General features: G+C 40.1%; 3 protein-coding genes across 4 annotated transcripts; 2 read left to right on the forward strand and 1 right to left on the reverse strand.

Moving 5' to 3' along the window:
• The first annotated feature begins 2,983 nt into the window (after nucleotides 1–2,983).
• stoml1 (stomatin (EPB72)-like 1) lies at nucleotides 2,984–8,355 on the forward strand. The gene is made up of 7 exons (XM_068313784.1): nucleotides 2,984–3,302; nucleotides 3,511–3,617; nucleotides 3,702–3,851; nucleotides 6,448–6,651; nucleotides 6,732–6,933; nucleotides 7,017–7,217; nucleotides 7,855–8,355. Exons 1-7 carry the CDS (start codon nucleotides 3,146–3,148, stop codon nucleotides 8,049–8,051), a joined length of 1,218 nt encoding a protein of 405 aa, XP_068169885.1. The 5' UTR covers nucleotides 2,984–3,145; the 3' UTR covers nucleotides 8,052–8,355.
• On the forward strand, nucleotides 7,903–11,075 carry cyp11a1.2 (cytochrome P450 family 11 subfamily A member 1, tandem duplicate 2). The gene is made up of 10 exons (XM_068313788.1): nucleotides 7,903–8,039; nucleotides 8,432–8,764; nucleotides 9,010–9,165; nucleotides 9,369–9,568; nucleotides 9,681–9,884; nucleotides 9,984–10,144; nucleotides 10,229–10,395; nucleotides 10,499–10,577; nucleotides 10,663–10,854; nucleotides 10,936–11,075. The coding sequence occupies exons 2-10, from the start codon at nucleotides 8,496–8,498 to the stop codon at nucleotides 11,056–11,058; spliced, it is 1,551 nt and encodes a 516-aa protein (XP_068169889.1). The 5' UTR covers nucleotides 7,903–8,039; nucleotides 8,432–8,495; the 3' UTR covers nucleotides 11,059–11,075.
• A 324-nt stretch (nucleotides 11,076–11,399) lies between these two features.
• ccdc33 (coiled-coil domain containing 33) lies at nucleotides 11,400–18,215 on the reverse strand. 2 transcript variants are annotated; one of them, XM_068313785.1, is made up of 11 exons: nucleotides 17,937–18,215; nucleotides 16,899–17,083; nucleotides 16,740–16,803; nucleotides 13,615–13,810; nucleotides 12,923–13,011; nucleotides 12,720–12,848; nucleotides 12,544–12,637; nucleotides 12,055–12,185; nucleotides 11,838–11,927; nucleotides 11,618–11,734; nucleotides 11,404–11,528 (listed from the first exon to the last, which is right to left on the reverse strand). In XM_068313785.1, exons 1-11 carry the CDS (start codon nucleotides 17,985–17,987, stop codon nucleotides 11,466–11,468), a joined length of 1,209 nt encoding a protein of 402 aa, XP_068169886.1. In that variant the 5' UTR covers nucleotides 17,988–18,215; the 3' UTR covers nucleotides 11,404–11,465. The 2 variants fall into 2 exon arrangements, with proteins under 2 accessions (XP_068169888.1, XP_068169886.1); XM_068313787.1 differs by lacking the exon at nucleotides 11,618–11,734 and having other exon boundaries at nucleotides 11,400–11,528.
• Nucleotides 18,216–27,581: the final 9,366 nt, after the last annotated feature.

Consider the following 27,581-nt stretch of genomic DNA (forward strand, 5'->3'; position numbering starts at 1 on the left):
TGTGAATGATTGTTTGTCTCTATGTGGCTCCGCGGTACACTGGCGTCGTGCCCGGAGTGTCCCCCGCCTCACGCTCTGAGACTGCCGGGATAGGCACCAGCTCCCCCGCGACCTGCGTTAGCGGATTAAGCGGGTTAGAAAATGACTGACTGACTGACTGACTTTTTATATGGCCCTGAAGTCCTGGAAGTATGTTTGTGATGTTTTTTGTCTAGAACACCACTTGGATCATGATGCCGTTACACTCGTGTTTCAGCCCTCTGGTAATAGACTGTATCTATGGGTGTGGCTTAAAGTGTAAATGAGTATGCCATGCTCTTTTCCAGAAGTGGTTGTAACTGGGTTTTGTGGCTAAATATTGTACAAGTGAAAAAGCATGAACCAAAACAGACAAAACTAAATGGAATTCATCCATTATTAAAGATCAAAAACACCTGCCTGACATATCAACTGTGAAAATGTTTTCAACAGTCATCAATATGAACTCATCAAATGTAGTTTATATCTCAAATCAACAATCTGGTGAAGTTATAAGTGTAAACTTGGAGCAGATCCCCAATGGTGTTCAGTGACATCAGTTCTGCTCTACAGTGATGAAGGTACCTATCAGACTATAAGAGTAAACTATCACACTCACATGAGCAATAGTTGTTAGCTTATTGTGGATTTCTGATTTGTTAAATACATATCTAAATATTATGTACATGGCATAACATGTATTAAATATAATATTTGTTTAAAATATTTTAAAGTGTTTAAAGCCATCTTTCTTACAATTATACTTCCGCAATAAATAATGGGGTCATTAATCATTAGAACACGGTGTGATTTTTTTTCTTAGTTTAAAAGTTTAGGATATTTCAAATAGCAAGGGAGGCTGATTTTATTTCATCTGCAGGGAGGAAAGAGAAAGTTAAATACTTCAAATCCACACAAAAAAAAGACAAAGCAAAAAAACAATAACCAGGACGTGCTGGGAAAGTGTCCTTGTGATTTCAATCCTTTATTTGATGAGTCAAGTTATCAAGAACATTTCTTATTTGCAGTGGCAGTTTGACAGGACAAAGCATCTGCAGGCCTGAGGAGTCAAACTGAGATCAGGTGAGAGTGGTTTTAGTCAGGTGTGGGGAAACTTCATATTGTGTTTGTGTTAGAATATTGTATCCTAAGAGCTGCAGAAGTTAAATATTTGATACTTGATTTTACATTTTAATGTTGTTTTAATGGGCAACACAATGTGGGAGTGGGTCGCGCTGCTGCTTTACTGCAAGAAGGTTTGGTTCCTTTCTGTCTGGATTTGGGTTTGTGTGATACTGTGTCTTGGTGGAGGTTTACCCATTATCGAGAACCCTTCTAGTTTAGAATATTTGAGTCACTATCTGTTGCCAGTAGGGGGCAGCTACCTCACGTAGCAATGGAGAGGAACAAAAAGCAGTTGTGTCAGGGAAAATCTGTGACACACCATCTGTGTGGAGGACTAGTCCTTCATTGATATGAACATGTGAAAAGACTTTATTTCTGTCAAATTGGTTTAACTACAAACTGTCACAGCTTTTATTTCAAGATCCACAAACACATTCAATGCCAGATGTACCTGGACTTGTCTCTTCTCCAGAACCAGACTGCCATATCCAACATACAAAATACATACAAAAACATTCATAGGGTGATCTTTCTCAAAAGCAGACCTCTTGCTTTGGCGGATCATCAACATAATCTTTCACCTATTTTACAGTCGGATCTTCAAAACTCCCCAAAAGAAATACTCAGCAGATGAACTCATGCGAAGTTGCTCTTACCATTAGCAAACAAGGGCTTACTGGCTTCTGTGAAATTTGCATTTCAATGAACACCACTGACACTTTCTGGCTCTCCCAACGACCATCACTGAGGACCCATTGTTGAGGAGCCAGGTGAGACTTAGCAATGATCGTTGAAATATGAATGGTAGTTTAGAAGCTGAGACGACCAAACATCACCAGAGCTGGAGAGGCCTCTTGGGTGAGAGGTGAAACGTCTTCAAGGAGCTTTCTTAAAGTCCAGTGGATGTCTTAATGTCTTGATCATCCAGTGGATGATCCAACTTTAGATGTTGATGATTACCTCAGAGCATTTACGATATCCGAAGAGGCTGGTCAGGTCGTTCACCGGTTCCCCACAGAGTCTAATTTAGATGAATTCACTGATGTTGTGTGTCTTATGTAATTTGTATATCTAATGCTTGTACTTGTCATGAAATGCTTATTATGTGATTAGAATATGAAATAATGACTTAAAGAGCATAAATTAGACTTTTGTAGCAACTTGAAGTAACTCAAAGTTTTCTGTCCTCTTAATCCAATCTGTGTCAAATATTCAGGATTTACTGCTGAATCCATTAGAGTTTTCCTGTCTGAACTGTCTCTCGGTAAGCTGCACCAATCAAACACAGCAAAATAAGTGCATTGTATAATACAGAGTACATGTTTAAGATGACAGAGAAGTTTCTTGAGTAAACAACTGCTTTTTATGTGCTTGTGGGAGGCATTCATATCAACAGAATTTAAATTTGAATAAAACCTGATCGATTTCTGGGAGATTGTTATTTTTTTGTGGAGGTAGGTACAATAATAAAAATTCTCCTTATCTGGATCCACGTCATAATGTAATGGCTTTAGTTTTCTCTAAAACCCATCCTCCTTCCAAGTTTTATTAAAAGCAATTCAACAAAGTCAATTGTCGACAAAACAACAAACAAAGGCACATGGGTGAAATCGTAATCTCTTTGATGGAGGTGACAACCTCGTTTTAGGACGTTTTCATGACCCTGCATGGGAAAGTTGACGATGGTAGTGGTGAAGTTAACACCTGACTACAGAAACATTCTACATGGGAGACAATAACAGTCATGAACCTCCACTGTATCACCTGTAGGTGGCAGTACAGAGCAATAACCAATGAAGACGAGCCGCTGTTACACACAGAAGAAGAATGGACCAAAACACGGAAAAACATTACCCCAGCTGGTAGTGACAGCTAGCTTAAAGTGGCTAGTTCCTGAATAACAACCATATTTATGTCTTTCCGTTGTGTTATGATGTCTGAATGAGAGCTCTTTAACGCACATGAACGTGCTGTAATTTTTAAACTAATAATTTTATCTAAGATGTTTAGTAATTCGTATCGGCCTCTCCCCCAGAGGGACTCCAGAGGCCCGAGGACTCCCGGCTTGTTCGTAGAAACCGGCAGCTTTACAAAGCGGAGCTTCCATAAAGGCCTTTCGTTTGACAACATGCCAAATGTCTCTGAAAATGATTTCACTGGTTGGTAGCTGACCTTACCTTTAACTATAGCTGATATGATTATTGGATCTTGTCTTTCTGTTACAATTCTATAATCTTTAATGTGATATGACATGAGCCACTTTTTCCACAGACAACATTATACGAATGTTTTTACTGTACAAAGTGGTTTCTCCATGCATGGTTTACTAAAAAATACCATCTAATACTTACTGTTTAATTTGTTTAGATACCTCCCAAAGTTGTCTATCCTGGATTTGCAACCTGATAGTCATCTGCCTTGTCTACATCTGCACTTTTATTACATTTCCTGTGTCAGGATGGTTTGTGCTGAAGGTAAGCAAAAACATTGCTGCTATCTGTTAGTCCCAGTGCTTGTCCACTCAGAAACAAACCAGCTGTGACTGCTGTTGTCCCCAGACGGTGCCTAACTACCAGAGGATAGTAGTGTTCCGTCTGGGTCGAATCTGTCCTCCAAAGGGTCCTGGTGTTGTCCTCATTCTGCCTCTGATTGACCAGTGGCAGAGAGTTGATCTGCGTACAAGAGCTTTCAACATCCCTCCTTGCCAGGTGAATTACTTGTTAAAGGTAGCAAATGCTATGGACAACCTGTTTAAAGGTGAAAAATGTTAAACAAACAATTGCAGTTTCCTTCACATTTTCTTACGTTTATTTCAAAAAGATACGTTCATGATTTTTAAAGTCTGCCATGAGCTACAAGGGTTTCGTATTGAAAGTCATCCTTTTGGTTAACATGGAAGATATTTACATCCTGTTTCAAAGCGGTGATGTATTGTAATTGTCAGTTCTCATGTGTTCATCTGTCTGTCTGTTTGTTCGTTATTTAGTATGTCCACCAAATATCTTCCAAACTATTGCAGATACAAAGATGAAACAAAAAACACATTACTCAGGCGGCAAAGGGGATGAAAATTAGATGATGACCTTGACCTTGAATAAACTACGTCAAGGTTAAATTTTAACTTTTGCACACTCAGGAAGATAGATAAGATAGAAAGACGAAGGAGAAGGCCAGTGAGTAAGACCATACATCAAATCTAGTGCTTTGATCAATGACAGTAGATCAGAGCACTAGGTTTGATCTTTGACCTATGCAAGTAGGTCAAGGTAAAATTTTGAATTTGGGGGTGTCGCGGGATGTTGCAGTCTGTGACTGCACTGGTTCTAGTTGTTCTTTCATGGAAAGAAAATTGAGAATAAATCTCCTTTGTATATGTTTGATGAAGACTATAGTTGGGAATAGAGTTGTTGTGTGTGGGCAAGGTGTTCACAGGATAATGACTGTGTAGCCCTAATGTTGTGTTGAGCCAAAGTTTCTCAGATAATCAGATAATTTGGAAACCAAATTTAACAACCCCACTATTTAAAAGAGTAAGATCAGGAAACTGCTTATGAAATAATAATGCAGTCATTTGTAAACAAACTGCATTAACGAAAAGTGTTTCTGATGTCATTGTATTTGTCATGTATTTGATTTTGCCCTGAGGGTGGGGCTCTCTTCACTGTAAAACAGAAAATGCTCAAGGTTTTTTTTTTTAATGTTGTCTTCCCTGTAATCTCTGTATCAGTGCTTCCCAACATCTCAGATAATTTTATAGTCTTTCCCAACCACTGTGCCGTGACACACTAGTGTGCTGTGACAGAGAACAGCAGGTGTGCCGGAGGAAATACAGTAATCCCTCTTTTCTCGCGGCTAATGCGTTCCAGGACCACCCTCAATAAACGGAATTCTGCGATATTGCGACAAACTATTTTATTATTTAAGGCCATTTAAACATTTATAAACCCTCCCCATACTGATATTAAACCACCTTTTATCTGTATTACATTTTCCCACACTCTTATAGATTGTTTAAAGCACTTTTAAGTGTTTCTTTAATACACGGAAGTGCGCTGCCTTCCGTGAGTCTTGGAATGCAGCGCACTTCCAGATGCTGTCAGCCAATAGCATGCGCGTATGGTATCAGGTGGCTACCTACTATAAACGCGCGGTGTAGTGTAGCCTGGCATCTTGAAGCGCGAATAAGCGAGGGATTAATGTAATCCGATTTTGATTAATTAGATTCTAGATTACAGCACTGACCCATGACAATCGGCTTTGTTTCCAGCACAGCTGTTTGGAAACACTGCTCTACATTACTCACCTCTCTAAAATAATAAATAATTAATCTTAAAGACTTTTTTTATTTCTTACAGTTTGAGATTCTTTTTCAATAAAAAAATTCTTTGGCTTTTTCAAAAAACAAGCCACTGCTACAGATCTGAAGTTCTTAATTTCAGTATTGCAAAGGTACCAAGCTTATTTCCCTAATATTTGAGGAGTCAGTATTTTCTTTTATATTTAGCCTCACAGAGTGAACAAGATTAGGTTACAACAGTGGTTCTTAACCTGGGTTCGATCGAACCCCAGGGGTTTGGTGAGTCGGTCTCAGGTGTTGGGCGGAGACGGAGGTCAAGACAAAACACCTGCCACGATGTATCATTGATTAGCCTACCTGTGCTACAGGGGATTTTGCGCACTCAGTGGTCGATTTATGCCTCTCATGATGGTACGTCATCTGATTGCTTTCTTAATATTTTAATTCATAGTAACTATGTTGAGCAAAAAAAAGAAAGTGGTTTGACAAATATGTGCAACGTGAATTTACATGTAATGTATAACAGAACGTGATGGGAGTCAGCGTTCTGCATGATTTGCAATGTCAAGTTGAGCAACTCTAGTCTCGCACTGGCAAAAATAAAGGAACACTTCCTTAAGCTGCATGGAAAACAAAAGAAACAGACTTTGCTGTGAAAATGATATAAGAGTAGCACTTGCCAAGGTGAAGCCACGCATATCTGAACTGGTCTCTCAATAACAACACACTGATTTGCAGGTAGGTCATTTCATGTGGGTTCATTCACCGTCTTGGTTTTGTTCTTTGAAAAAGGTAACATTAATGCACAACTCATTAACTACACCAGTAAAACATATACTTATGTCTTAAATTTGAAAAAAATTTTTTTTTTACTAAAGAAGGGTTTGATGGGTGAGCATATGAAACCGGCAGGGTTCGGTACCTCCAACTAGGTTAAGAATCACTGGGTTAGAATGAAGGACAAAATCACTTGATATTTTCTTACACATGTTAATATGTTTCTGTAGGTGACCACTCAAGATGGCGGCATATTGTTAGTGGGAGCCGACATCCAGTTCAGGATCTGGAATCCAGTCATGTCAGTAGTGTCAGTCCAAGATCTCAACACTTCAACCAGAATGACGGCACAGAATGCTTTGACCCACAGTCTGGCCAAGAAGACCGTCAGGGAGATTCAAAACGAGAAAGTTAAACTGGGAGAATATCTTGGGGTGAGACTTCTCTGGAGCTACTTTCTGAAGGCTTTCACTTTTGTTTCATTGATCTTACAATCCTCTCTTGCTTTATATAGATAGATATAAATGAGTTGACTCAGCACTGGGGCCTGGAGGTGGACAGGGTGGAACTAACTCTTGGCTCGCTACTAAAAGCACCAGATGGAGGAACCCTCCTCATGCCTCCCTCTGTGCCTGGACTGGAAGGCCTCGCTGGCCCCATTCAGCAGTTAGCCATGCACTTCTTGGGCCACAGTGGGGGTTCACAGCAAAAACAAAGTATGTCCCCCTACACACAGTCACAACTGGTTTGATACAACATGCAGCCATTATATAACACTTTTGTGACCTTTAATCCTCAGACGACAGCATAACCTTTACAGATGAACTCAACAGCATCACTCCAGCAGTTGTGGCAACACCAGGCAGTGCAGAGGAGCTGCTTGATGGGGTCAAACTCCTGCTGTCTGAAAACTTAGTCCGCCAGGTGGGGGCCTGCTTCCAGTTTAACATCAGCTCAGAAGATGGAGAGTGTCACAGCTATTATGTGGATTTGAGCCAAGGTAATGGTCCATGTCCTTCTCTAAATATACTGCAAGTCAGGGGTGCCCAATACGTCAAACGCGATTGACCAGTTGACAGTAGTTGGGGTAGCTTACACGACCTTAAAAAAATGGTCTTCTTGAATAGATGTCAGCCAATCATCCATCCTGTCACCTGATTGACATGCACGGCAGATCACATCTGATTCTTTGGCATCATGGCCACCGTGCATGTGAAGACACAGGGCTAATCCAGCAACAACAACAACAGCAACAACAACAGGAAGTTAGCCAGTGAGTTAGCTACAATTTTAAACCCTTGGGGGGTTTTTTTGTCTTAAACTTAAGAAAAAGTATAAAAATGAGTGGGGGAGCTGTACCAAGTAAGCAAACAAAAACGGAACACTTTTATATGGAATGGGAGGCAAACCTTTTTTTTTTCGGAGCGTGTTTGCCTCACCTTCCATCTCAATACCAAAGAAGGAAAACATGGAGTGGCATTTTCAGACTGATCATACAAACTACGAGACCAACTTTACACTGAAAATTGAGCTGAGAAATGTTAGTTTTTCTGAATCTGTGTTGTGGTGATCAAAGATGTAAGCAGGAAAAATAAGTACATATATCTATTATCTATTGCTTTGTGTGTGTTCTGCAGGCAGCGGCACAGCTGGAGTAGGATCCTTGAGCAGAGAACCAGACGTGACACTGAGCATGAGCAACAGCGACCTTCTGGCTTTGTTCCTGGGCGAGCTAAGACCGTTTGCTGCTTACACCAGTGGCAGACTTCAAATCCAGGGAGACCTAAAGACTGCCATGAAGCTGGAAGAACTCATAAACTTGGTTAAGAAATAGATTAATATTGGTATATTTTTATTAGATTCTTCATTTTTAAGTGTAAAATGAAAATTTTTAATGTATACATTGAATACATTTGTCTTGAACTAAGTTCTTCTGTATGGCCTTGTCTTTCCTTGCGTAGCATGTTTACAGAAACAACTACCTAATGGCATTGAGGTGTACCGTTAGTTGACAATATTTCAGACACACCTATTACATAAATATACAGTAATTGCTTTGAGCTTTCATAAAAGTCATTCACTATGTATTGAAGCTCAGCATAAGCTGACAAGCTGTCTTTAGTACATCTATTACGGTTTAAATTCAGCTACAAATCCTTGATCGGTGCAGAAAGGGGGATGAGTATTTAGACCGGCCTCCTTGTTTTTCACCAGATGTCCCTGGGAGAGCCAGAGTAGCTGTAGAAAGTAGAGTAGGCTGAGCACTCTTGTTGAAGGGATGGCCAGCTGGAGTGTGTGGCGTAGCCCTGTAGCGCTGCCCTTTTCCTGGATTGAAGCGTTGACTACAGGCGTGCGCTCCTTCAGCAGTGTGCCGGTGGTCAGACAGGCTTACATGGAGAGCGGCAGCATTGTCAGGCCTTTCAGCGAAATTCCTGGTCAGTGGAGACATGGGATGGCAAACCTATACAATTTTTGGAAACTGAACGGCTTCAGAAACCTTCACCGCTTAATGCTGCAGAACTTCAACATGTTTGGACCCATTTACAGGTATGCAGGACAAGGCCATTTATTTAAAAGGGTTAATATAATTTTAAAAAATGTGTGATGCCAATCATCCACAATATAAATAGACAAAACAAATTATTTCAAATGATGTCAACAGTTTGGGCATATTACCTTGTGAAATATAAATATTTTTGTTGGTGAGTCATCAGTGATTTACAATTCACAAGGCTGTGTTATGTAACACAGCTGATGTGATATTTTCATTTTTTGCTCTGAAATTATATCAGGGAAAAAATCGGTTATTATGAAAACGTGAATATCATCAATCCTGAGGATGCTGCCATCCTGTTCAAAGCGGAGGGCCGTTATCCTAAAAGGCTGAAAGTTGAACCCTGGACAGCATACAGAGACTACAGGAATCGTAAATATGGAGTTTTACTGAAGTATGTGCTTTAATTTGCCCCCTTCAAGTTTTATAAATTCTGTTTTACTAAAATTTTGCAACTTGGCGCTTTAAAATTATGCCAAGTAATTGCTAGGTTAAGTGTAAATAACACTTCATTCTTGTTTCTTTTTATTGTAACTGATTTGACCGTCTACTGTAATAAGCTCTATGCTGAGCCAGACCTGTCTGATTTCCCCACAGGAATGAAGAAGACTGGAAATGTAACCGTGTGGTTCTCAACAAGGAGGTGATTTCACCGAAGATGCTGGAGAACTTCGTGCCTTTGCTGGATGAAGTGGGCGAAGATTTTGTGGCCAGAATTCACAAAAAGATAAAGAGAAGTGGCCAAAACAAATGGACCACTGATCTTTCTCAAGAGCTCTTTAAATACGCATTAGAGTGTACAACTGACTTTTATCCCTCACAGTTTTAAAGTATATTTTCCTTTGGTCACATTACCTCCCCTCACATAATTCCTGTGTTTTTGTCTCATGTTAACTGTGTCCTACACAGCGGTTAGCTCAGTGCTGTATGGTGAGCGTTTGGGTTTGATGATGGACTATATTGACCCTGAAGCTCAACATTTCATCAACTGCATCACCGTCATGTTCAAGACTACCATGCCCATGCTGTACGTCCCTCCCAAGGTGTTCAGGTTTATGAGATTAAAGGTGTGGCGGAACCATGTGGATGCTTGGGATGGCATCTTCAACCACGGTAGGACTCAGAGAAATTTTAAATAGTCTTTATTAGCTTTCTTTATATTCATAAGTGGATATATTTAGCACTGATTTAATTTAATTATTGGTACATCAGCGGACCGCTGCATACAAAACATCTACAGGAAGCTACGCCAGGAGAACAGCGAACCACAGAAATACCCAGGGGTCCTGGCCAGTTTGCTCATGCTGGACAAGTTATCCATTGAGGACATCAAGGCCAGCATCACTGAGCTCATGGCTGGAGGAGTGGATACAGTGAGAGGCTTAGTTGCAAACATTGATTTACATCCCCCTGGTTTCTGCTTTTCCAGACTGTTTGATGATATTGGTGTGATTCAGACTTCCGTGACGCTGCTGTGGACGCTGTATGAACTAGCCAGGCACCCCAAGCTCCAGGAGGAGCTGAGGGCCGAGGTGGCGGCAGCCCGGGCTGAGAGCCAGGGAGATATGTTAGACATGTTGAAACGGATTCCCCTGGTCAAAGGAGCTTTGAAGGAAACATTGAGGTGACAAATTGGAGGTGCACAGTAAATATTTACAATTTCCAGTCCTGCCATCTGCACTCAGCCTGTTAAACATTTATAAAGCACTTTTGTTCTGACTTCTCAGGTTGCACCCTGTCGCAGTCAGCTTGCAGAGGTACATTGCTGAAGATGTTATTATTCAGAACTACCACGTTCCAGCTGGGGTAAGTTATAAATATGCAAATAAAATATGTTTAATGGAGCATTTTTGTAATGTTAAGCATGGCACGTGTTTGTGTTTGTGTTTAGACTCTGGTCCAGTTAGGACTATATGCCATGGGGAGAGACCCCAAAGTGTTTTTTCGACCAGAGCAATATCTGCCCTCCCGCTGGCTGAGGACTGAGACGCACTACTTCAGGAGCTTGGGTTTCGGATTCGGACCCCGTCAGTGTTTAGGACGCAGGATAGCCGAGGCAGAGATGCAAATCTTCCTCATCCATGTGAGTTTGAAAAGGATTGTCACATTCTCTGTGGTGCAAGTGCAGTGTTTATCAATTATACATTATCCCCTGTCTTCGCAGATGCTTGAGAACTTCAGAGTGGAGAAGCAACGCCATGTGGAAGTTCAGAGCACCTTTGAGCTCATTGTTCTACCGGAAAAGCCAATAATATTGACTTTGAAGCCACTTGATTCTGGTCGGTAACAACATGTCTGAGAGGGAACTGCGCCTGAGGTCGCTGTGTTTTTATTAATTATAAAGGGCTTCATAAAGCACCGCATTATTAACTCATAGTAATCTGATCAGATACTGATGGAGAGCATTAAAAAATAGAATAGAAACAACTAAAAATGCGTGAACAAATTACCTCAGTTACTCCATAACTAGTGAATTATATACAGTAGTTAGTAAAAATGTAGTCCGCCCCGATTAAAATTTCTGTAATGTATTTATTCATGTGAACATGGGGGGGGATTAACATTTTAAAGTATATATCCATATAAACCAGATTCATATTTTAATAAATTTATTGTGGACATAAAATTTGTGTGTGAATCTGTTTGTGTGCATGCGTGTGTGTGTGTGTGTGTGTGTGTGTGTGTGTTTGCTGGTCATTTTGCTGGCTTCTGCTTCTTCTGTCTGCTTTTTAGATGTAATGATTCAGTAACAGGCCTCTGTAAAGAGAAAAAATAAAATATCTTGTAAAATAATTACACCCAGCACAGTTTGTGTGACATTAAATTAAGGTTGACTTCACACTGACCAAACCAACATTCTGAAGGCTTGTCGACGATGTCTGAATGAAGCCATGCCTGTGTTCGCTCAGTTTTGTCAACATTTCTTGTTTCTGTGTTCCCCATAATTTACAATTCTCCTCGAGCTATAAGTTCATTAAACAAACCAAAAACATCCATAAAACCGTAGATGAGCAGCTGATCAGTGATTGGACATGTCAATTAAACCTATTTTGTTTGGATTTTCACCTGCGCCTCCAGTGCTCGGACTCTCTCCTCAGCCCTCTCCAGCTGGTTCAGTAAACTCAGCCTGTCCTTGACTTGCAGTGCGTCTTCTGTCTGAGGGGAGCGTTAACATTAACAGTAAGACAAATAAACAAGTGCACTTTCCTAATCCTCATGACATCAGACCTGTTGACTGAAATGTGAGGGCTCAACCCCTCTGATGACAGCTTTAAGGATTCACCTTTGCTGGAGCTGGTGGTTGTGGGACATTTGGGAATGACTGTTGGTGAATCCTGTCCAGCTCTTCTCTCAGACGAGTGTTTTCTGCTGCCAGGTCCGACTTTACCTCTTCCTTTTCCTGGTCAGCCCCACCTTCATAGTGTGGAGAGATGTTCTGGTCACTGTGATCACACATTGCTACAGTGCCTTGCGAAAGTATTGGCCCCCCACAAGAACTTTTTGACATTCGAGTGAGTGCACCAGTGTGTCATTTGGTCTCACATTTGCACATCCTACTTTTCAGTTTTTTTATTTGTAAACACAATATAAAACGTTGAATAAATTTGGTTCCACTTCACGATTGTGTCTCACATGTTGTTGATTCTTGAAAAATATTTTTAGTTCGTTATCTTTAAGTTTGAAGCCTGAAATGTGACAAAATATCGACAAGTTTTTGGGGGGCCAATACTTTCGCAAGGCACTGTATGTTCACCTCCCTGATTCTGCTTACCTCTGTCCTTTTTTGCCACCAATTTTTTGTCACCACTCTGTTTATTTATCTCTAAGAGTTTTTTATCTAATGCTTTTTCCATCTTCTCAATGACCTGAAAAGACAAGATGGCATCTGAACATATATTTAAATGCCAAGAAATTGCATTAATTTACAGGACGTAGCAGACATGTCACCTTTTCCTGCTGTTTCACTTTGGCCTCCAACTTTGTGGTCTTTGCCAGGCAATTCTGGTGGAGCTGCAGATCCACATGCTGCTGCTGCTGAAGTGTCTGCCTTAGCGGCTCCTCCTCACCCTTTTTCTTCTGCATCACACATTAAACTATATCAACTATTCATGCACTGGTAGGAATTACTTTGATTCTATTTATTGTCTGACCTGGATCAAGTCATTTTGTAGTTGCTGGAACGCGTCTCCTCGTGAGGCAGCCTTACTGCTCTCACTGGCCAGCTTGAATTTCAGAGATGCTTCAACAACAAAATGACCATACACATGAAAAAAACCCTATAAAAAATACAGGTAACTTTATCAAAGATTAGAATTATCATTTGAGTTTAAAAAGGTTACAAATTTAGAATGAGAAACATCTGTTCTGAGGTTTGGCTATTTGAACAACAATAATAATAATAAATACAATAAATAACAACTCAGTAAAGTTTTCAAATTGAAAGCATTTTTAGATTGGTATGGGACTTTGATTTAATGCCAGCAGGGAGTCTTTCATGATCGCAGTTTTGCCCAGGGTCAAAAACTGTCCTTCAGTAGATAAGGGACGCTCTACCCACTGAGCTTATCAGGGTCCATGGCCTAAATGAGCTGCCATATCGTAGACTGGCACTGTCTGCTTTGGAATAGACTTTCACAAGGATTAGCAAACACAAAGTGAGGTTCTTTAAACATTCAGCTGCCAAATAAATGACCTCACTAATAACTGATGGTTCAGAAGCTGCTGGCTGCAGGCATCCTGATTTTTTTTTCTCCATTGGAGTCCAATTTTTTTGTGAGCAGTTAAAATGATATTTCTAGGTTTATTTTAAGAAAAAGTGATAATGAAATGGAAGGAAGCTTACCTATACAGTCAGCCATCTCAGCCTTGGTCATGACGTCAACGTCTGCATCATTCGGCAAGTCTCGACCAAGGTCATGTTGTGAAGACAAACTGATGCGGAGCTGACTGTTCTCTGCTTCCAATGTCACTATCTGTGTTCTCAGCAATATGATGTCCTCTGCCATCTTGCTCATGGCTGAGCGATAGTTTTCCACCTCCTATTGGAATTATGTGGACAAAAGGCTGATGTTAATAACACAGTTAAACAAAAAAAGAGTGAAATACTATGCTTTGCTAATTTCTTGTGGAGCTCATTGAGAAAAACTGTACTAGTTGATTTTAATACACAGTGCAGATCGGTCAGGGTCATTCCAACTAAATCACCAAAATGAATGACTAGTGGCATACTTTCCAGTGTTCGTCTCATACAAATATTTTTTAATCTTTCACTCACGATTTTCATGGACAAAATGACAAACCAGACGATGATGATGTCAGGTGGTTCTGCGTGATCACCACCAGATGTCTCTTCAACACCATTTTGAAGACATTCTGTTTCCTGAATGGAATAATACCTCTCTATGTTCTAACACATTTAGAAAGAAAAACTTTCCCACTAGCATATAAATATTGTACAGTTTGCTTTGTGTATTTAATTCATTGATCTTTTTTTTTTCTTAACCTTTCAGGATTTAACATTAGAAATGAGGCACAACTAAAGGCTGACCATGAATTCATGACTGCATCTCCCCAATTCCAAACAGACACAGACACCTGATCCCGTTAGGGGTTTTGTCATGGGAAGTTTAATCATTTGGGTAAAATGGTAGTTGCGCATTCATGGTGCTGTTATCAAGCTAAAGGTTTGAGCAAAAGATGTTTATTCAGTATTTTAAATTTTCTCCGGTCCTTTCAATTTTTTGCTGCCCCTCCTTCATGTCATAGTAATTCTACTGTCTGAGATAAACTGAGCATAAATCAGAGCTACTTCACAAGAGTCGGTGAATGCAGAGCTCTCTTATCAAGATGTTTCTCCGTGTATGGCATATGCGTGTTGTCTAGCAGTTGGTACATGCTTATTGTTCTCTGCTCTGACACATTCTCCTCACTCACACTGAGGAGACAGCAGGGTCCTGATGCATGTGTGTGTGTGTGTGTGTGTGTGTGTGTGTGTGTGTGTGTGTGTGTGTGTGTGTGGGCAGGGGCTGACAATTAGGTGATTCCAATCTCCGATGGTGTGGTTGCGACTCCCGTGAGACGTGAGGGTGAAATTGAGCATCTAATAGAAAGGGCAGGGTCGGGGTGACAATCATGACTGCAGATTAGACAGTCTCTCAGTTGGGTAGCCCAAAGGCATGATGGGAAGGATGAGCCCACATAAGGAGTGTGAAAAGTCCCATCATGTGTCAAATATAAGGGGAGTCTTTCCTTGTGAATACTTGAGATCCCTTCTCTGTGACATAAAGACATTAGAGAGCTTCTCCTTTCATTCATCCAGTCACTCCAGCCAGATTAGTTTATGATACTGTAATGTAATATTTAATTGGACTTTAAAATCCATGACAGATATATTGCAGCTTGATCTCTCTCATACATTAAAAATCTTCGCATGCAAATGTCAAATTGTACACCAGACAACATAAACTGTGAATTTGAATTAAAAAAATAGAGTTCAGAAGAAAAACTACATTATCAGGAGGACAATGTCAACATATGTGTAAATAACACCCTGGGACCCTGGAGAAACTTCCTCATCTCCATCCTACTCGAATGCAGTCAGTTCGATAAGTGTTAATGTATTCCAGTGAATCCAGACCCTTGAAAATGGAAAGTATCACTGCCAAACTGTAGTAGCACTCTTCTGTATAAATGTCATGCATTTAACACGGAAGTGGAAGAATATCTTGAAAATGCCATCACATGACCAGTAAAGTCTTCTTGAATACAAAATGAAACGGTTTATACAACTATTCATCCATCTATTTTCTTGTAGAGGGACATTTTCGCCTTGCAGGTGACGAGTTTGCCTGCTACTTGTGAAAGGGGTGGTACACCCGGATAACACGCCAGCTCATCGCTGGCAAACACACACTCACACTCACACCTATGGACAAAGTTTGGATGTGCAAGCCGGGGAACCCGGAGAGAGAGCTGTGAGGCAACTGCGCTACACAGATTATAATACCCATTCGTACAATTTGATGTTAGTTGAGTTGGATCTTATTTTGAGCTATTTTCCATCTATAATCTATAGTAATAGTTGTATGGATTAATTTATTGGTTATTATCATCTACAGTGAAAAAGATAACATTTTTGTTATTTTTTTAAGTTTAACGCTTATATTATTTATTGTGTGGAAGATCACCTTATTGTTCACCTCACTTTCCCTCTCGGTTAGTTTCCACATCCAGACACATACACACATTCCTCTGGCTCAACGCTCTTACACATAGACACAGTAGAATATAAACACCTCCACATAGATGGACATTGGATCTGCGCCTTGTAAATATTTGGGGAAGTCCTATCCACTATAGTTTCTGCTTTTCTTAACATCTCTGGACAGGCATTTACAGATCTTTCATTTTTAGGTATTGATAGTACTCTTGAGTACTACTTAACATATGAATGATTTAATTCAGTAAATAAATATTTGTACTATTCGCTTTGTCTCTGTTTTCAGAGAACCTCACATATTATTGTGGAATTGATTGTTAAGTTTGTAAAAATTTTGAAAGCAGTGGTTTTTACAGAGAATTTAAACCTGAAAAAAAAAAAATCAAAACAAACTGCATTGTGAAAAGCAGTCGAAACATCACATTTGCGAAGCCATTAACAATTAATTGTTTTTTTTTCTTCATAACCCATTTAAATGATTACCAAAACAGTTGCTGATTATGTTTATGTCAGTTTACTGATGGATTAATTAGCAATTTCAGATTTACTAGAACCAACTGTTGAGAAGCTTAAATAATTAATAACAAAACACTAATTTGTCAAATGTGCTATGTACTATCATCCCACTGATGGCTTCTGTACCCCAGTGTGTGTCTTCTTCATCAGCTCCTCCTCACTAACCAAGAACAACATCAAAATCAGCCTGAATGACTAATTCAGGACTTCAGGTATTGATTTGATCTGTTTACCTTTGCTTGTAAGTCGGTGATCTCCTCTATGCGGGGATCATCCTTAAAGTCGTGCAGAGGGGGTCTAAGGCAAGGACACATTTAATCAACATAAAACCATTAGGGAAATTAGCATATATATTTATTCTACTAAAAATAATATGTAGCTTTCAGTCACACCGTTTATGTGGAGGATGAACGTGATATGTGTGGTTGATGTTGGGCTTGTTGGCCTGTGGAGCCTTCGGCCTCTCGGCTTGTCTCTCCTCTTTTTGCTGGAGCTCAGTTTTCTCTCCAAAAAGGGTTTGGTATTTGGGTAGGATCTGTGCCAGAGCATCGTGGGATGGGAGGTTGAATCCCTCTTTCTAAAAATGGAGAAAATTGAGAGATTTTTTCTTGACTAAAATCTTGAGTTGTCATCTGTAACCCCAGTGTTTTTTTCTGCTATCATGGAGAAGTCTTTTTTTTTTGTTGCCAATATTGAATCAAGATTCTTAAAATTATGACATTATTCACATATGGATTTGGGAACAGGAATTGGTTTTATTTTGGAACCAGTTTTAAAACTTGATTGAATCATTGAGACATTTTTTGTTTTTATTCTAATTTTCTGTTCCTAAAGTAATATCACAAGTTATGTTTCACGTCCTCGACATCTTCCATAGTTTAGGCCTCATAGGTGGGTTTGATGGGTTCTTCAGACACTACCACTGAACACAACAAGCGTCCTCCATCCAAAACCTTTCATCAACATGGTGTACGAAATCTACGTTTATGTAGGAGCTAGTTCACAAGTGATCTAACACGGTGCTTGATGACATCTGTGGGATCCAACTGACACCAGGTTTCCCACTGTACCTACATCCAGTCTTTAACTATAACTTAAACTTCATTAACATACACTTTTTTGAGTAGTGTACTTTATTTATCCAACATGCTTCTAGTAATGTTTAAATCTGGAAAAACCTGCCATTTTGATTTAGGTGTGTTTCAGATTGTTACCTGGTGCAGAGGGTGGGAAGGAAGTCTGTGAATACCTAAATGTTTTCTAAATAAAACCTTTACACTTGCTAAAACATTTCTTCCAGTTATAATAAATTCAAATAAAAGAACCGAAACATTGAAATTGAAGATTACAGTTGGTTCCACCTGTAATCTTCCCACTGGCTCTCCCTCTCTCCCTCGCTCCCACACCAACACCACACTGTTGGAACCTACCTTCATGGCAGCAGGGCTGTGGAGTGGTGTCATCTTCGCTGAAGCCCTCATCCTAAGCGAGTGCCAGGTTCCTATCAGAAGAGTGGAACATATCCCGTGGTGGTTGTGAAAGTCAGAGCTTTGCCATCAAGCTGGAACACTGGACCTGTATCCACAACACAACCCGCAGCAACCTGAGAGATTCCTCTCAGGTATATAATACTATATAATCATGCTTCCTGTCCAACAGATCTCAAAGCAAAACAATGGCACACAAACTATGTGCAGCTAACAATTCTAATAATCTAATTTAATATCCTCACTGATGTAAAAACCCCACATTCCCTCTGTCACAGTGCTTTTCATATATGGACATATAATTGTTGTGTTTTGCTTCAACAATAAAAAAAAATAGAATGTCAGCTCCTTTTACTGTCTACATTAAAGAATGAAATGTGGAGTGGATACAAATGAAGAGTGTTTCTTGCAGAGTTGAATGTAAGAAACTGTCTTCTGCCAGTCTTAAATAGTTTTACTTGAGTCTTTTGAAGAAGGAAGTATTTGTATTCATGTCTGAGTACTTCTGACACCATTGATTTTTGTGAAAAACAAAGATTTTCCTCCAAGTCCAGTTGAATTTATCCTACACAGAGTTCTGTCATGATCTGGATGGACGAAAATCTCCACAAACAGAAAACAACCCTGTGTTTCTATCCGAAAGCAGTGCCAAACAATCAGTGGAATCAAAGGGCGGTTCCTGCTCAGTAAATACCAGCCCCCACATGAATTGTGTCTCAGCCTGGATAAACAGATTGACGGCGACTAACTAATGATTTCTCCATGACATGCTGTGCAGCACCTGTGGCTACCTCTGTGCTTTTATTCCCAGTGCCTATCAGTTATTCTGAAGTCAATCACCAATACTGTGCAATAGGAATATTCATTTTCAGACAAAGGAATTAAACTTAAAATTGAATATACGGTACTTGCTTGGATAAAAAACATCACTTACCTGGGGAACATGTGGCACCAGGATGCACTATCTAGATGCACTATCTAGACGTCATTTCAACAGGATAATGGATAAATGGTTCTGAAGAACACAACAACAAACGTGAGGTGTTTCTTTGGTTTTCGAACTCCAGATCTCAATCCAATCGAGCATCTGTTGGACAAACCACTCCGATCCATGAAGGTACTACGTTGCAATTTACAGGAAGGATTGGCTGCTAGCGTGTTAGTGCCGGGTACCATGCATAGCTGCACAGGTCAAATGGGGTCCATGTCTCAACAGGTCAGCACTATTTTGGCAGCACCAGAGGGGCCTACATGAGAAGTCATCATAATGTTATGGTTCAACGTACATGAATGACAGTAAGGTGACTCCTTTTACTGTAACTGACTGCTAACACACGTATGCAGGAATGTCTCATTTAAATTTGTGTAAAGATCCCACCCTGCCCCATTTATAGATCAATATTTTCCTAAGTGATTGCTTTAATTTGTGATAAATAATTCATTGGAATGCTTGAAGCTATGTGTTCTGGAGTAGACTTAATATCTAATCTAACAAGTCATTCCTCTTTTCCCACAATCTACAATCACATTAGCATGTAAGAGAGCACCTTATGAATTTAAAAACCTTGGAAGAATATAATTTATATCCACATGTTGCAGCTGGTGTTCGTGTTCAGAATGTCTCTGTCTCTTTTACAGCACGTCTGTGCATAGCTGAGGGGGGGATTGGGATGGGTGTCTCAACGTGTGGGGGTAGGGGTCCCAGTGATGGTGTGGTATAGGCTTTTTGTAATATCATCAGAATTCAGCACACAGCCTGGAAAATGCAGCAAATGGGTTCTTCAGTGGAGTGACGGCGCTGAGTCTCCTGACACACAGGGCTTCAATTAGCCTGCCAGAGTGAGGCGTCTCCCAGGAGCTCCCTCCACGTCCACACACCCCTCCTTCACGCCCACCACCTTTTACTTTCCTCTTTCAATGCCTCATCTGACTGAGACGCCACTGTCTTTGTCCACCTTTCCTGTATTTGTCCTCAGGATCCTCCCCATCCTGCTTTCCTGTAAAAGCACCTTCCTCTTCACCCCTCCATTCCACTTGTGAAGAGTTAAGTTGAAAAACTTGTAACATGTTGATGGAAACAGAAGCATACGGACTGTTGGACAACTGATCACAGATGTTGAAATACCAAAAACAATTTCAAGGAAAAGCGTCATTTCTGCTACTGGCCTCTTTTCACCAGGGGGATTCAGGACTGCCCGAGTTCTCAGTTGTTTCCATGCTGCAACCGTCTAAATGAAGAGTGGACATGAAGAAACAAGCAAAAGTCGTAGTTCTATTGAAAAAAGAAGGCATTTCTTAGTGCTGCAAGTTGCTTATTCTGTAGTTTATTCTGCTGCAAGTTCCTTATTCTCTGTTGATTTTTTACTTATGCCCCCTGTGGTCACCTGTGGATTGGGGATGTCATGGAAACTGGAAATCAGTGTCACTCTAAAATGGATGTCAGAAAGTACAAAATAACAGTCAGCACAAAATTCCTGCAAACTTTGATCTTTTAAGAAGAATGTTGACCGGGCCTTCTTCTGACATAGCCTTCATTAGTCTTCTCTATTACGAAAGTCAGCAAATTTGAGGTTATCCTCATCAAAAACAGTCAGTATATTCCCTTATTTATATACATTCTCTTTAACAGACACATATATGCAGAAGAAGCCCAGCTCCTCTCAAGATAATCTTGTAACACAAAAATACCAGAATATCAAAACAGCTTCAGTTCTGATTATGTTCTTAAAACCTGGGGTCATAATATAAATTTCCCTTAATAAAAATGAAGGTCTTTTTTTTTTTAAGATTGTCATTTAGGTAAAGTGGGTCATACCCTTAATGAGCATTGCTTGAGCATTGCTTTTAAGACATGCTAATATCCAAGTGTCACATTTTAATAGTTTTTAATGAGACATACCTATATCACGACTGTATTTACTGCTACTACTAAAAAAAACAAAGGTTACCACAAAACTATATTTTGCTCTGGATATATTATCTGTGCCATGTAAATAAAATGAGATCACATCTACAGTAAGCCATTAAAGGGTTTTAGAAGGAGGAAATCAACATTTGGGGGGTGCTTGGGTGAGAGATGGAGAGATAGGAGAGGAGAGAGGGGCAGAAAGAGAGGTATGTGTCAAGGGCAACAGGGAGCTTCGGCTCAAGGACATATGAGGCTGACAGCCAATGTCGCTGCTCATGAGGGCTAAAGTGAGAGCAAAGCCAGTAAATCAAGCTCCATCCATTACGGTTATGCTGACGTGAAAACACGGTGCTCCACAAAAAAACAGGGTGTGTACATAAAAACAAGGATAGCCCTGAACAGTGGGTGAATTAGAGCAAATACTAACAATAATTCTGTGTTCAAAGAAAAACTAAAGCTGTTTCATTCCTATAGCGTCACACCAGCATTTAATGTATGTTTCATTGTATTCACACGTGAAATTTGCAAATTGAAGGAATTTAATGAATTTTAATCACAAGTAAGTTGATGCTCAAATAATGCATTATGTAGGGCAACAGCGCAAACCATTGTACCACACTGGCAACAACAGAAAAACAGCAGAAGCTAACTTTATTTCTCAGTAAGTATTTTAAGTCTAGAATTAAAATTTGTGACTGTTATATTTTATTTATATAGTTACTGTATATACACTGTTCAGCATCAATGTGCAAGCAACACACACACACACACATATATATATATACTGTGTATATATATACATTGTTGCTTGGATATATATATGTATATATACTGTATATATACTGTATATACTGTATATATATTTTTTTCTTTTTTATCTAAAATATCAAAGAAGGACTCAGCCCAGTGGACAACGACCAATCTAAAGCTTTGCAAACAGTCACAGTATCCATGTCTCACTCTGCCAGAGAACAGCAAATATCAGTGACAACTTTCCCTTGTGGCTCCACACGACCTTTTCCTAAATGCTATGCAAGGGACGCTTCATGTGAAACACACCGGCTGACATTTACTGAAGCAAGCTTACTTCAGAAAAACATCAAAATGCTAATGTCGTTTGGACCCGAAATGGCCCTCAGCAGTGAGAGGGCAGCACACACACGTATGAAAGTAGAGTGGCGTATGAACAGTTCCCAAAACTGAAACATTTTGACAGAGATTTATAAATATTATTTCAATTACATGGGATCAAATTAAATAAATGAAATTACAATTAAATGAATACCAACAATTTGAATATCATAAATTAACATTTAAACCTTGTCTCCATGTGTTGGAGGCTGTGAAAAGGGCATACAGATTGATGAGGGACTGGTAGGCGTGATTGTTGTGTCATGCATCATTCCTGTTTTGGCAGAACTGTCAGTTGGATTGAATTTACAACACAGGCTGGACAAGGGATGCAGTGATGTGAAAACCAAGCCCCACACTTCTTCCTGAAAACAGGAAAACTGAGGTCAGGAGTGTCAGCTGATGTGATTACAAAACTTAGAGGAAACACAGAGTTCCAAAACATCCTGTTACCCCGTGAAGTCGATATCAGGAGAACACTGTGTGTCCAAAAGACAGTGGCTTGCAACTACATTATTCCATCTGGGAGAAGAGGTCAGTAGGGAAAAGGTCAATGGACCCAAATGATGACCACATAAATCCTTCCCATTCTGGTGTGTGCATTACTCTGAGGAAGATTGATATTTAGAGTGCTGCTTGTTATGTGTCTATCAGTCAGCTTCCATGCAACCCTGGAGAAGATCATCTGTCATGTGCAGAGGGAATTAATGGCATTAGCAAGGGGTCCATGAGAGGGTTAAAGACTTACATTAGGACCATATCGACCAAGGCCAAGAATGTTGCATGGGGCTGAATGGATATTGGGCATTCTCAGTACATAATTTACATTTCCACAATCAGATAAGAATGCAGAATAGAGAATAGAGAAATTAACCCTTCAATCGTCTTTGTGCAGGACAATGCTCAGATCCTTAATGACTAGGCTGGGCTATTCACTGGGGTTTCATCATGGTCAGCTGCATACAGACGGACAAATGATGGGCCATTAGCTGGAGCTGAGTGGATACAAGCCAGACAATAGCTGACACTGCTGAACAACTTCATTGTGAAGCTGCAGCAGCAGCAGCAGCAGCATTCAGAGGCAATTGTAAGGTTATGCATTCAGATGAGGTGGAAATAGCTCTACATTCTGTTCTACACTGTCTGCTCCAGCTGCAGAGTGGAGATACGGGGTCCTTGCATCGCACTTCAAATGGAGCAGCCCAGCCCAACCTGCACACCGTGCATGTGCCGAGGTGCTCCCTGAACCCCCAGTCAGCGCTTATCAGAGAACAACAGGAGAACGAGGTAAACAGCCAAGGAATTAATCCTGAATAAGTCCACTAAGAGCTTTCTTAATGGTTTTACTGTCTATTGAATGGATAATCATGAATGCCTCTGTCAGTATTGTGTGGGTCAGGTTTGAACATATGCAACAATTCCTTAAATTTTGGCTCGACATTATGCATTAGATACGCACATGTTTCAAAATTGTACGTTCTCACTCATGCCAAGTGTTAATAATAAACACGTGCTCGGGGCTCTTCTGTATGAAAACTATCAGAACCTTGACTTTTGATGACCCTCAGTGTTCAAGGTCTCAAAGCTCTCAGCTCTTGTATTTAGACTCAGACTTCACCGCCCACTTTCACGACTTCCCCTCCCACGCATGCCTTCTTTGCTTCACAGCTTTTTCCTCTGTCTTTGTCTGTCAAGGCCAGCTCGTATCACATCTATTTTGCTTGCATTTCAATCCAATACTGAATACAGCCATCAGCGCCTGGTAGCTGGTGTTCTTTCTTGATTAAATTATGTATAGAATGTTTTATTTCTTGGACAAATCAGCAAATGGGGGAAAAAACAGAGGTGATAAAAAAAAATTGGTGGAAAGCATTCGAGGCAATGGGGTCCCAATATTCTAACGAACATATTCCATGTATGAAAGACTTTCAGAAGTTTCATTCAAATTCTGTTACATGTTAATGTTCCGAGTCTGTTTCCTCCATGGGGAAAACGTAATTTCATCACTGGACATGATCCGATAAAACAGAACCAGATGGCTGCTGTCCTCACCTGACAATGTGAAGTCACTAGATGTCACTGTGGCCCCATTCCATTCCCCATCATACAGAAACACAAGAGGCGTTCTGTATGTATGTCCATTCCTCTGTAGCAACAGTACACAGTCACAATTTGTGGAAAGTGTGTGTAAAGATATTACATTACTATTCAGAGGCAGCTCCATTATTCTTCTGTCTGAAATACTCTCCAAGCACATCAGCGCCCAGCAGCAGGGGCCTCAGAAATGACTGCATTGCTGCAGCTCAGCTGGGGCAGGTCTGCATGCATAATACTGGGACCGAAGACATGGTCCTGCCTGGAGGGAGAGACAGAAACGTGCCAGAAAAAATACTGAAATGATTTTGACTCATTTATACTAATACTGAAATAATCGGAGTGGTGATGATTATTGGATATGAGTTTGACAATCAAATATATGACAATGATGCATTTTTGATTCATATAACGTGAAAGGTTAATTCAATTTTAGCCAGCAACAGACGTGAGACGATTGAAAGCAGAAAGATCATAAAAATACAAAGGAGAATAAAACACAACCACTCATTATTCTATTTCTCTCTTTGAATAAAGGCATACCAATCATAAATCACATGGACATACAGCAGATTTACCTGACTGCTGCTATCAGGCTTCTATTTCTTCGGTTTGATGTTGGATAAGTAATCAGATTCTTTTTCAGAGCAGCCATTGCAAAAAATCAATACAATACAAGAAGCCTTGATGAATTTGAAATTTGTACTCAGTGTAGATATTGATCAGTCTCAATCAAAAGACTTTTGAAAGCCTGTTTAGATTTACAGTCAACGTGTAGTTTAAGATGCATAACTCCACCATTATGATTGTAATTATAAGAGAATGCATGCGAGCAACATCAAAATGTATTTTAAATAAAATAACCATGCTGTTATTTTGCATTTAATTAGCTGAGACACTTGAGCAGCAGCAGCAGAACGTACAGAGCTAGGATTTCTGTTTTTACCTGGGAGGCACAATAAGAGTGAGGGACCCGTCCTGTTGGATTGCCTCGAGCAGGAAAAATAGTGCAGTCACTGCGAGATTGCAAGGAGCAGTCAGTAGAGAATACTTGATTCCATCACACTAAGTGTATCACCTTCAACATTAAAGCCGAATTTTCAATACTGATATTATAGCAATAATAAATTTCAAAATGATTAAGAAATAATTCCACATCAGTATCTATGTAACCTTGATGAAAGACCCACCAAGCCTGCCTTGAATGGTCTAACAGCTGGGATTGAGGCCATCTCAGTCTAGTATTCCTGCGTCTCATCAAAATGAAAGCTGTGTGCTGGACGTTATTCTCCAGACTCCTATCTAATATCATTAAGTGCGGATATACACCGCCTGGACTAATCCACCTATTCCTCACAATTACATTTAAACCTTTTAGATGTATCTGACCCCGTTTTATCATAGCAGTGCTTTCCGGGATTGACTTAATGATTGAGTTAATGGCTGGAAAAAGAGTTTATTGCAGTACTTTTGAACCCTAATCGTAACTTGATTAAATTAAAAAATATATATATATAATTAGAGGACTAGTTGTAAATAGATGGTTTGATGTCAGGGAGATGACATTTTACCTATCGTTGTCTACATTAAGGTTTAATATGTCTAACACAACACTGCTGCCGTTGGAGTGGCAACATTTTTAGAGCAGCATTTAGCTGATAACACAATGCATAAACAGACAGTTTGAAATTCAAATAAATGACATTAGATGACCTCTAAATGCAGATTAAAGTTTTTTTTTCAAATGGAGTACAAGAGACATCCGAATGTCAATAAGCATACTATATTACATTTACAGAATCAGTTCAGCCTGCAGGATGAGGCTGCATGTATCAGACAGACTCTGGCCAGACTCTGTTTTTTATCTTCCAATTTGAATGCTGCCTCACAAATGAATTCGTTCATTAACCTCTGGAGGCATCTGGAGGCCATCTAATAAGCAGACTTTTCCTTGAAGCACAACTTCAATATGCCTTCTGAAATGAGGCTGCTGAACTGAGATGAGCACCAAGGACATATTGTTTGTGTCTGCACATGTTTGAGGACGAAGACAGCCGCCGAGGAAATAGAATGCGGTAAGCTATGCATAGTCACACAGCTCAATCTTTTTCTTCTTAACATCTATTTGTTCTGCTTGTCCCGACCACCTGCCCACGCCACATGAATTATAGCGTGAAGTTGTTGTTTTGTGTTCCGTGTAATACAGATTAATTGGACAACTGAACCTTTTGATTCTTCTGGTGTGGGCCTCTCTGTCTATCCTCGATCTGGTAATTTCAGGTGCTGGGGAGTCCATTAAGCCACGCCTTGCCCCTGATGCAGAGGTGTGGTGAGAACATCTGCAAATCAGCTGTCAGAATGCTGCATGATGATACGCCCCTCCATCCAGCAGCAGGCAACCAGTGGCTGTGAACCCCCCCAGTGCTGTCCATGGTGCTGAAGAGAACAAAAGCATCAAAGCAGGAGCCCTCCTCCTTAGTCGTCTCAGATGGGGAGGGGCTGAGATGCAAAGGGGGAGGGATTGGGTGTACTTGATTCAATTAGGCCGACTGCGAGGCCTCCCCTGGGAGCAGGCTGCAGAGAAGGGGGCTGCAGGCCTGTCTAACAAAGATGTTCAACCCAACCCTTTACCCCCGCTGAATCCACCTCATTAGTCAGCCGTGTAAGAGTAGATCATCTCAGTGTCCTCACAACCCATAAGATTCAGAGAAGATCTTTTTCTGACTATCTAAGAGAGATGAACAGCATCACAGATGAAAAAAAAACCCCCACGCATTGTGAGGATTTGTACAGCAGAAATACATCATATGTATTAAAACCTGTTCTTTTTTGTCATTGTGCGCAAAATAGACATTAAATTTATTATATTTTATGTAGTTGTTATTGTGTGTGTGTGTGTGACAGTTCAAAACAGTTAAAAATATTTTTCTTAAAAGATAACATATGTTGTGTCCATAGTCAGCAATCCACTGTGTTTCAAACAGAAATTGATGTAAGAAGGATAAAAAGACTGAGCAGAAGGAATATTTCTGTCCGTTTGAGCCACATGTGAGCGTCAACAGAGAGCATATCTCTTAACAAACATCTGTCACGTCCACTATCTGACTCACACCACAGAAAGTCCTTCATGTTCCAAAGTTTCCTCTGTGTCACACAGGAAAAGCAGAACAATTAGCTTTTTCATATGTAAGACAGATAATACGCTACAACCACATTAGCATTCATTTTCTGTGCCGCCAGTCCTTTGAAACCCAGCGGACGCCTCTCCCTCTGCATTTGCACATTGTCAGAGTCACTCAGAAGCAATAAAAGAAAAAGAGAAAAAAAAGAATGGAAACATCTGCTTAGTCTTTTTGAATCAGTGTCATGCCATGGCTGTCAACACCAATCTGTTCAAATAGCTTCAAGATCAATATGCAGATATATGAAATATGGCAAAGTGAAAAAACATGCTT

The sequence above is a fragment of the Antennarius striatus genome, chromosome 4 (genome assembly GCF_040054535.1).
Source record: "Antennarius striatus isolate MH-2024 chromosome 4, ASM4005453v1, whole genome shotgun sequence".
Taxonomy (NCBI): Eukaryota; Metazoa; Chordata; class Actinopteri; order Lophiiformes; family Antennariidae; genus Antennarius; species Antennarius striatus.

Coding starts and splice junctions, on each gene's coding strand:
- stoml1 (XM_068313784.1), top strand. CDS start 3,146: ATGTTTAGTAATTCGTATCGGCCTCTCCCCCAGAGGGACTCCAGAGGC. Junction 3,852..6,447: donor TCAACATCCCTCCTTGCCAG/GTGAATTACTTG, acceptor ATGTTTCTGTAG/GTGACCACTCAAGATGGCGG. Junction 6,934..7,016: donor GGGTTCACAGCAAAAACAAA/GTATGTCCCCCT, acceptor TTTAATCCTCAG/ACGACAGCATAACCTTTACA.
- cyp11a1.2 (XM_068313788.1), top strand. CDS start 8,496: ATGGCCAGCTGGAGTGTGTGGCGTAGCCCTGTAGCGCTGCCCTTTTCC. Junction 9,166..9,368: donor AAATATGGAGTTTTACTGAA/GTATGTGCTTTA, acceptor ATTTCCCCACAG/GAATGAAGAAGACTGGAAAT. Junction 10,396..10,498: donor GCTTTGAAGGAAACATTGAG/GTGACAAATTGG, acceptor CTGACTTCTCAG/GTTGCACCCTGTCGCAGTCA.
- ccdc33 (XM_068313785.1), bottom strand. CDS start 17,987: ATGAGGGCTTCAGCGAAGATGACACCACTCCACAGCCCTGCTGCCATG. Junction 17,084..17,936: donor ACAGCCCTGCTGCCATGAAG/GTAGGTTCCAAC, acceptor CTCCATTTTTAG/AAAGAGGGATTCAACCTCCC. Junction 16,804..16,898: donor GTTCATCCTCCACATAAACG/GTGTGACTGAAA, acceptor TCCTTGCCTTAG/ACCCCCTCTGCACGACTTTA.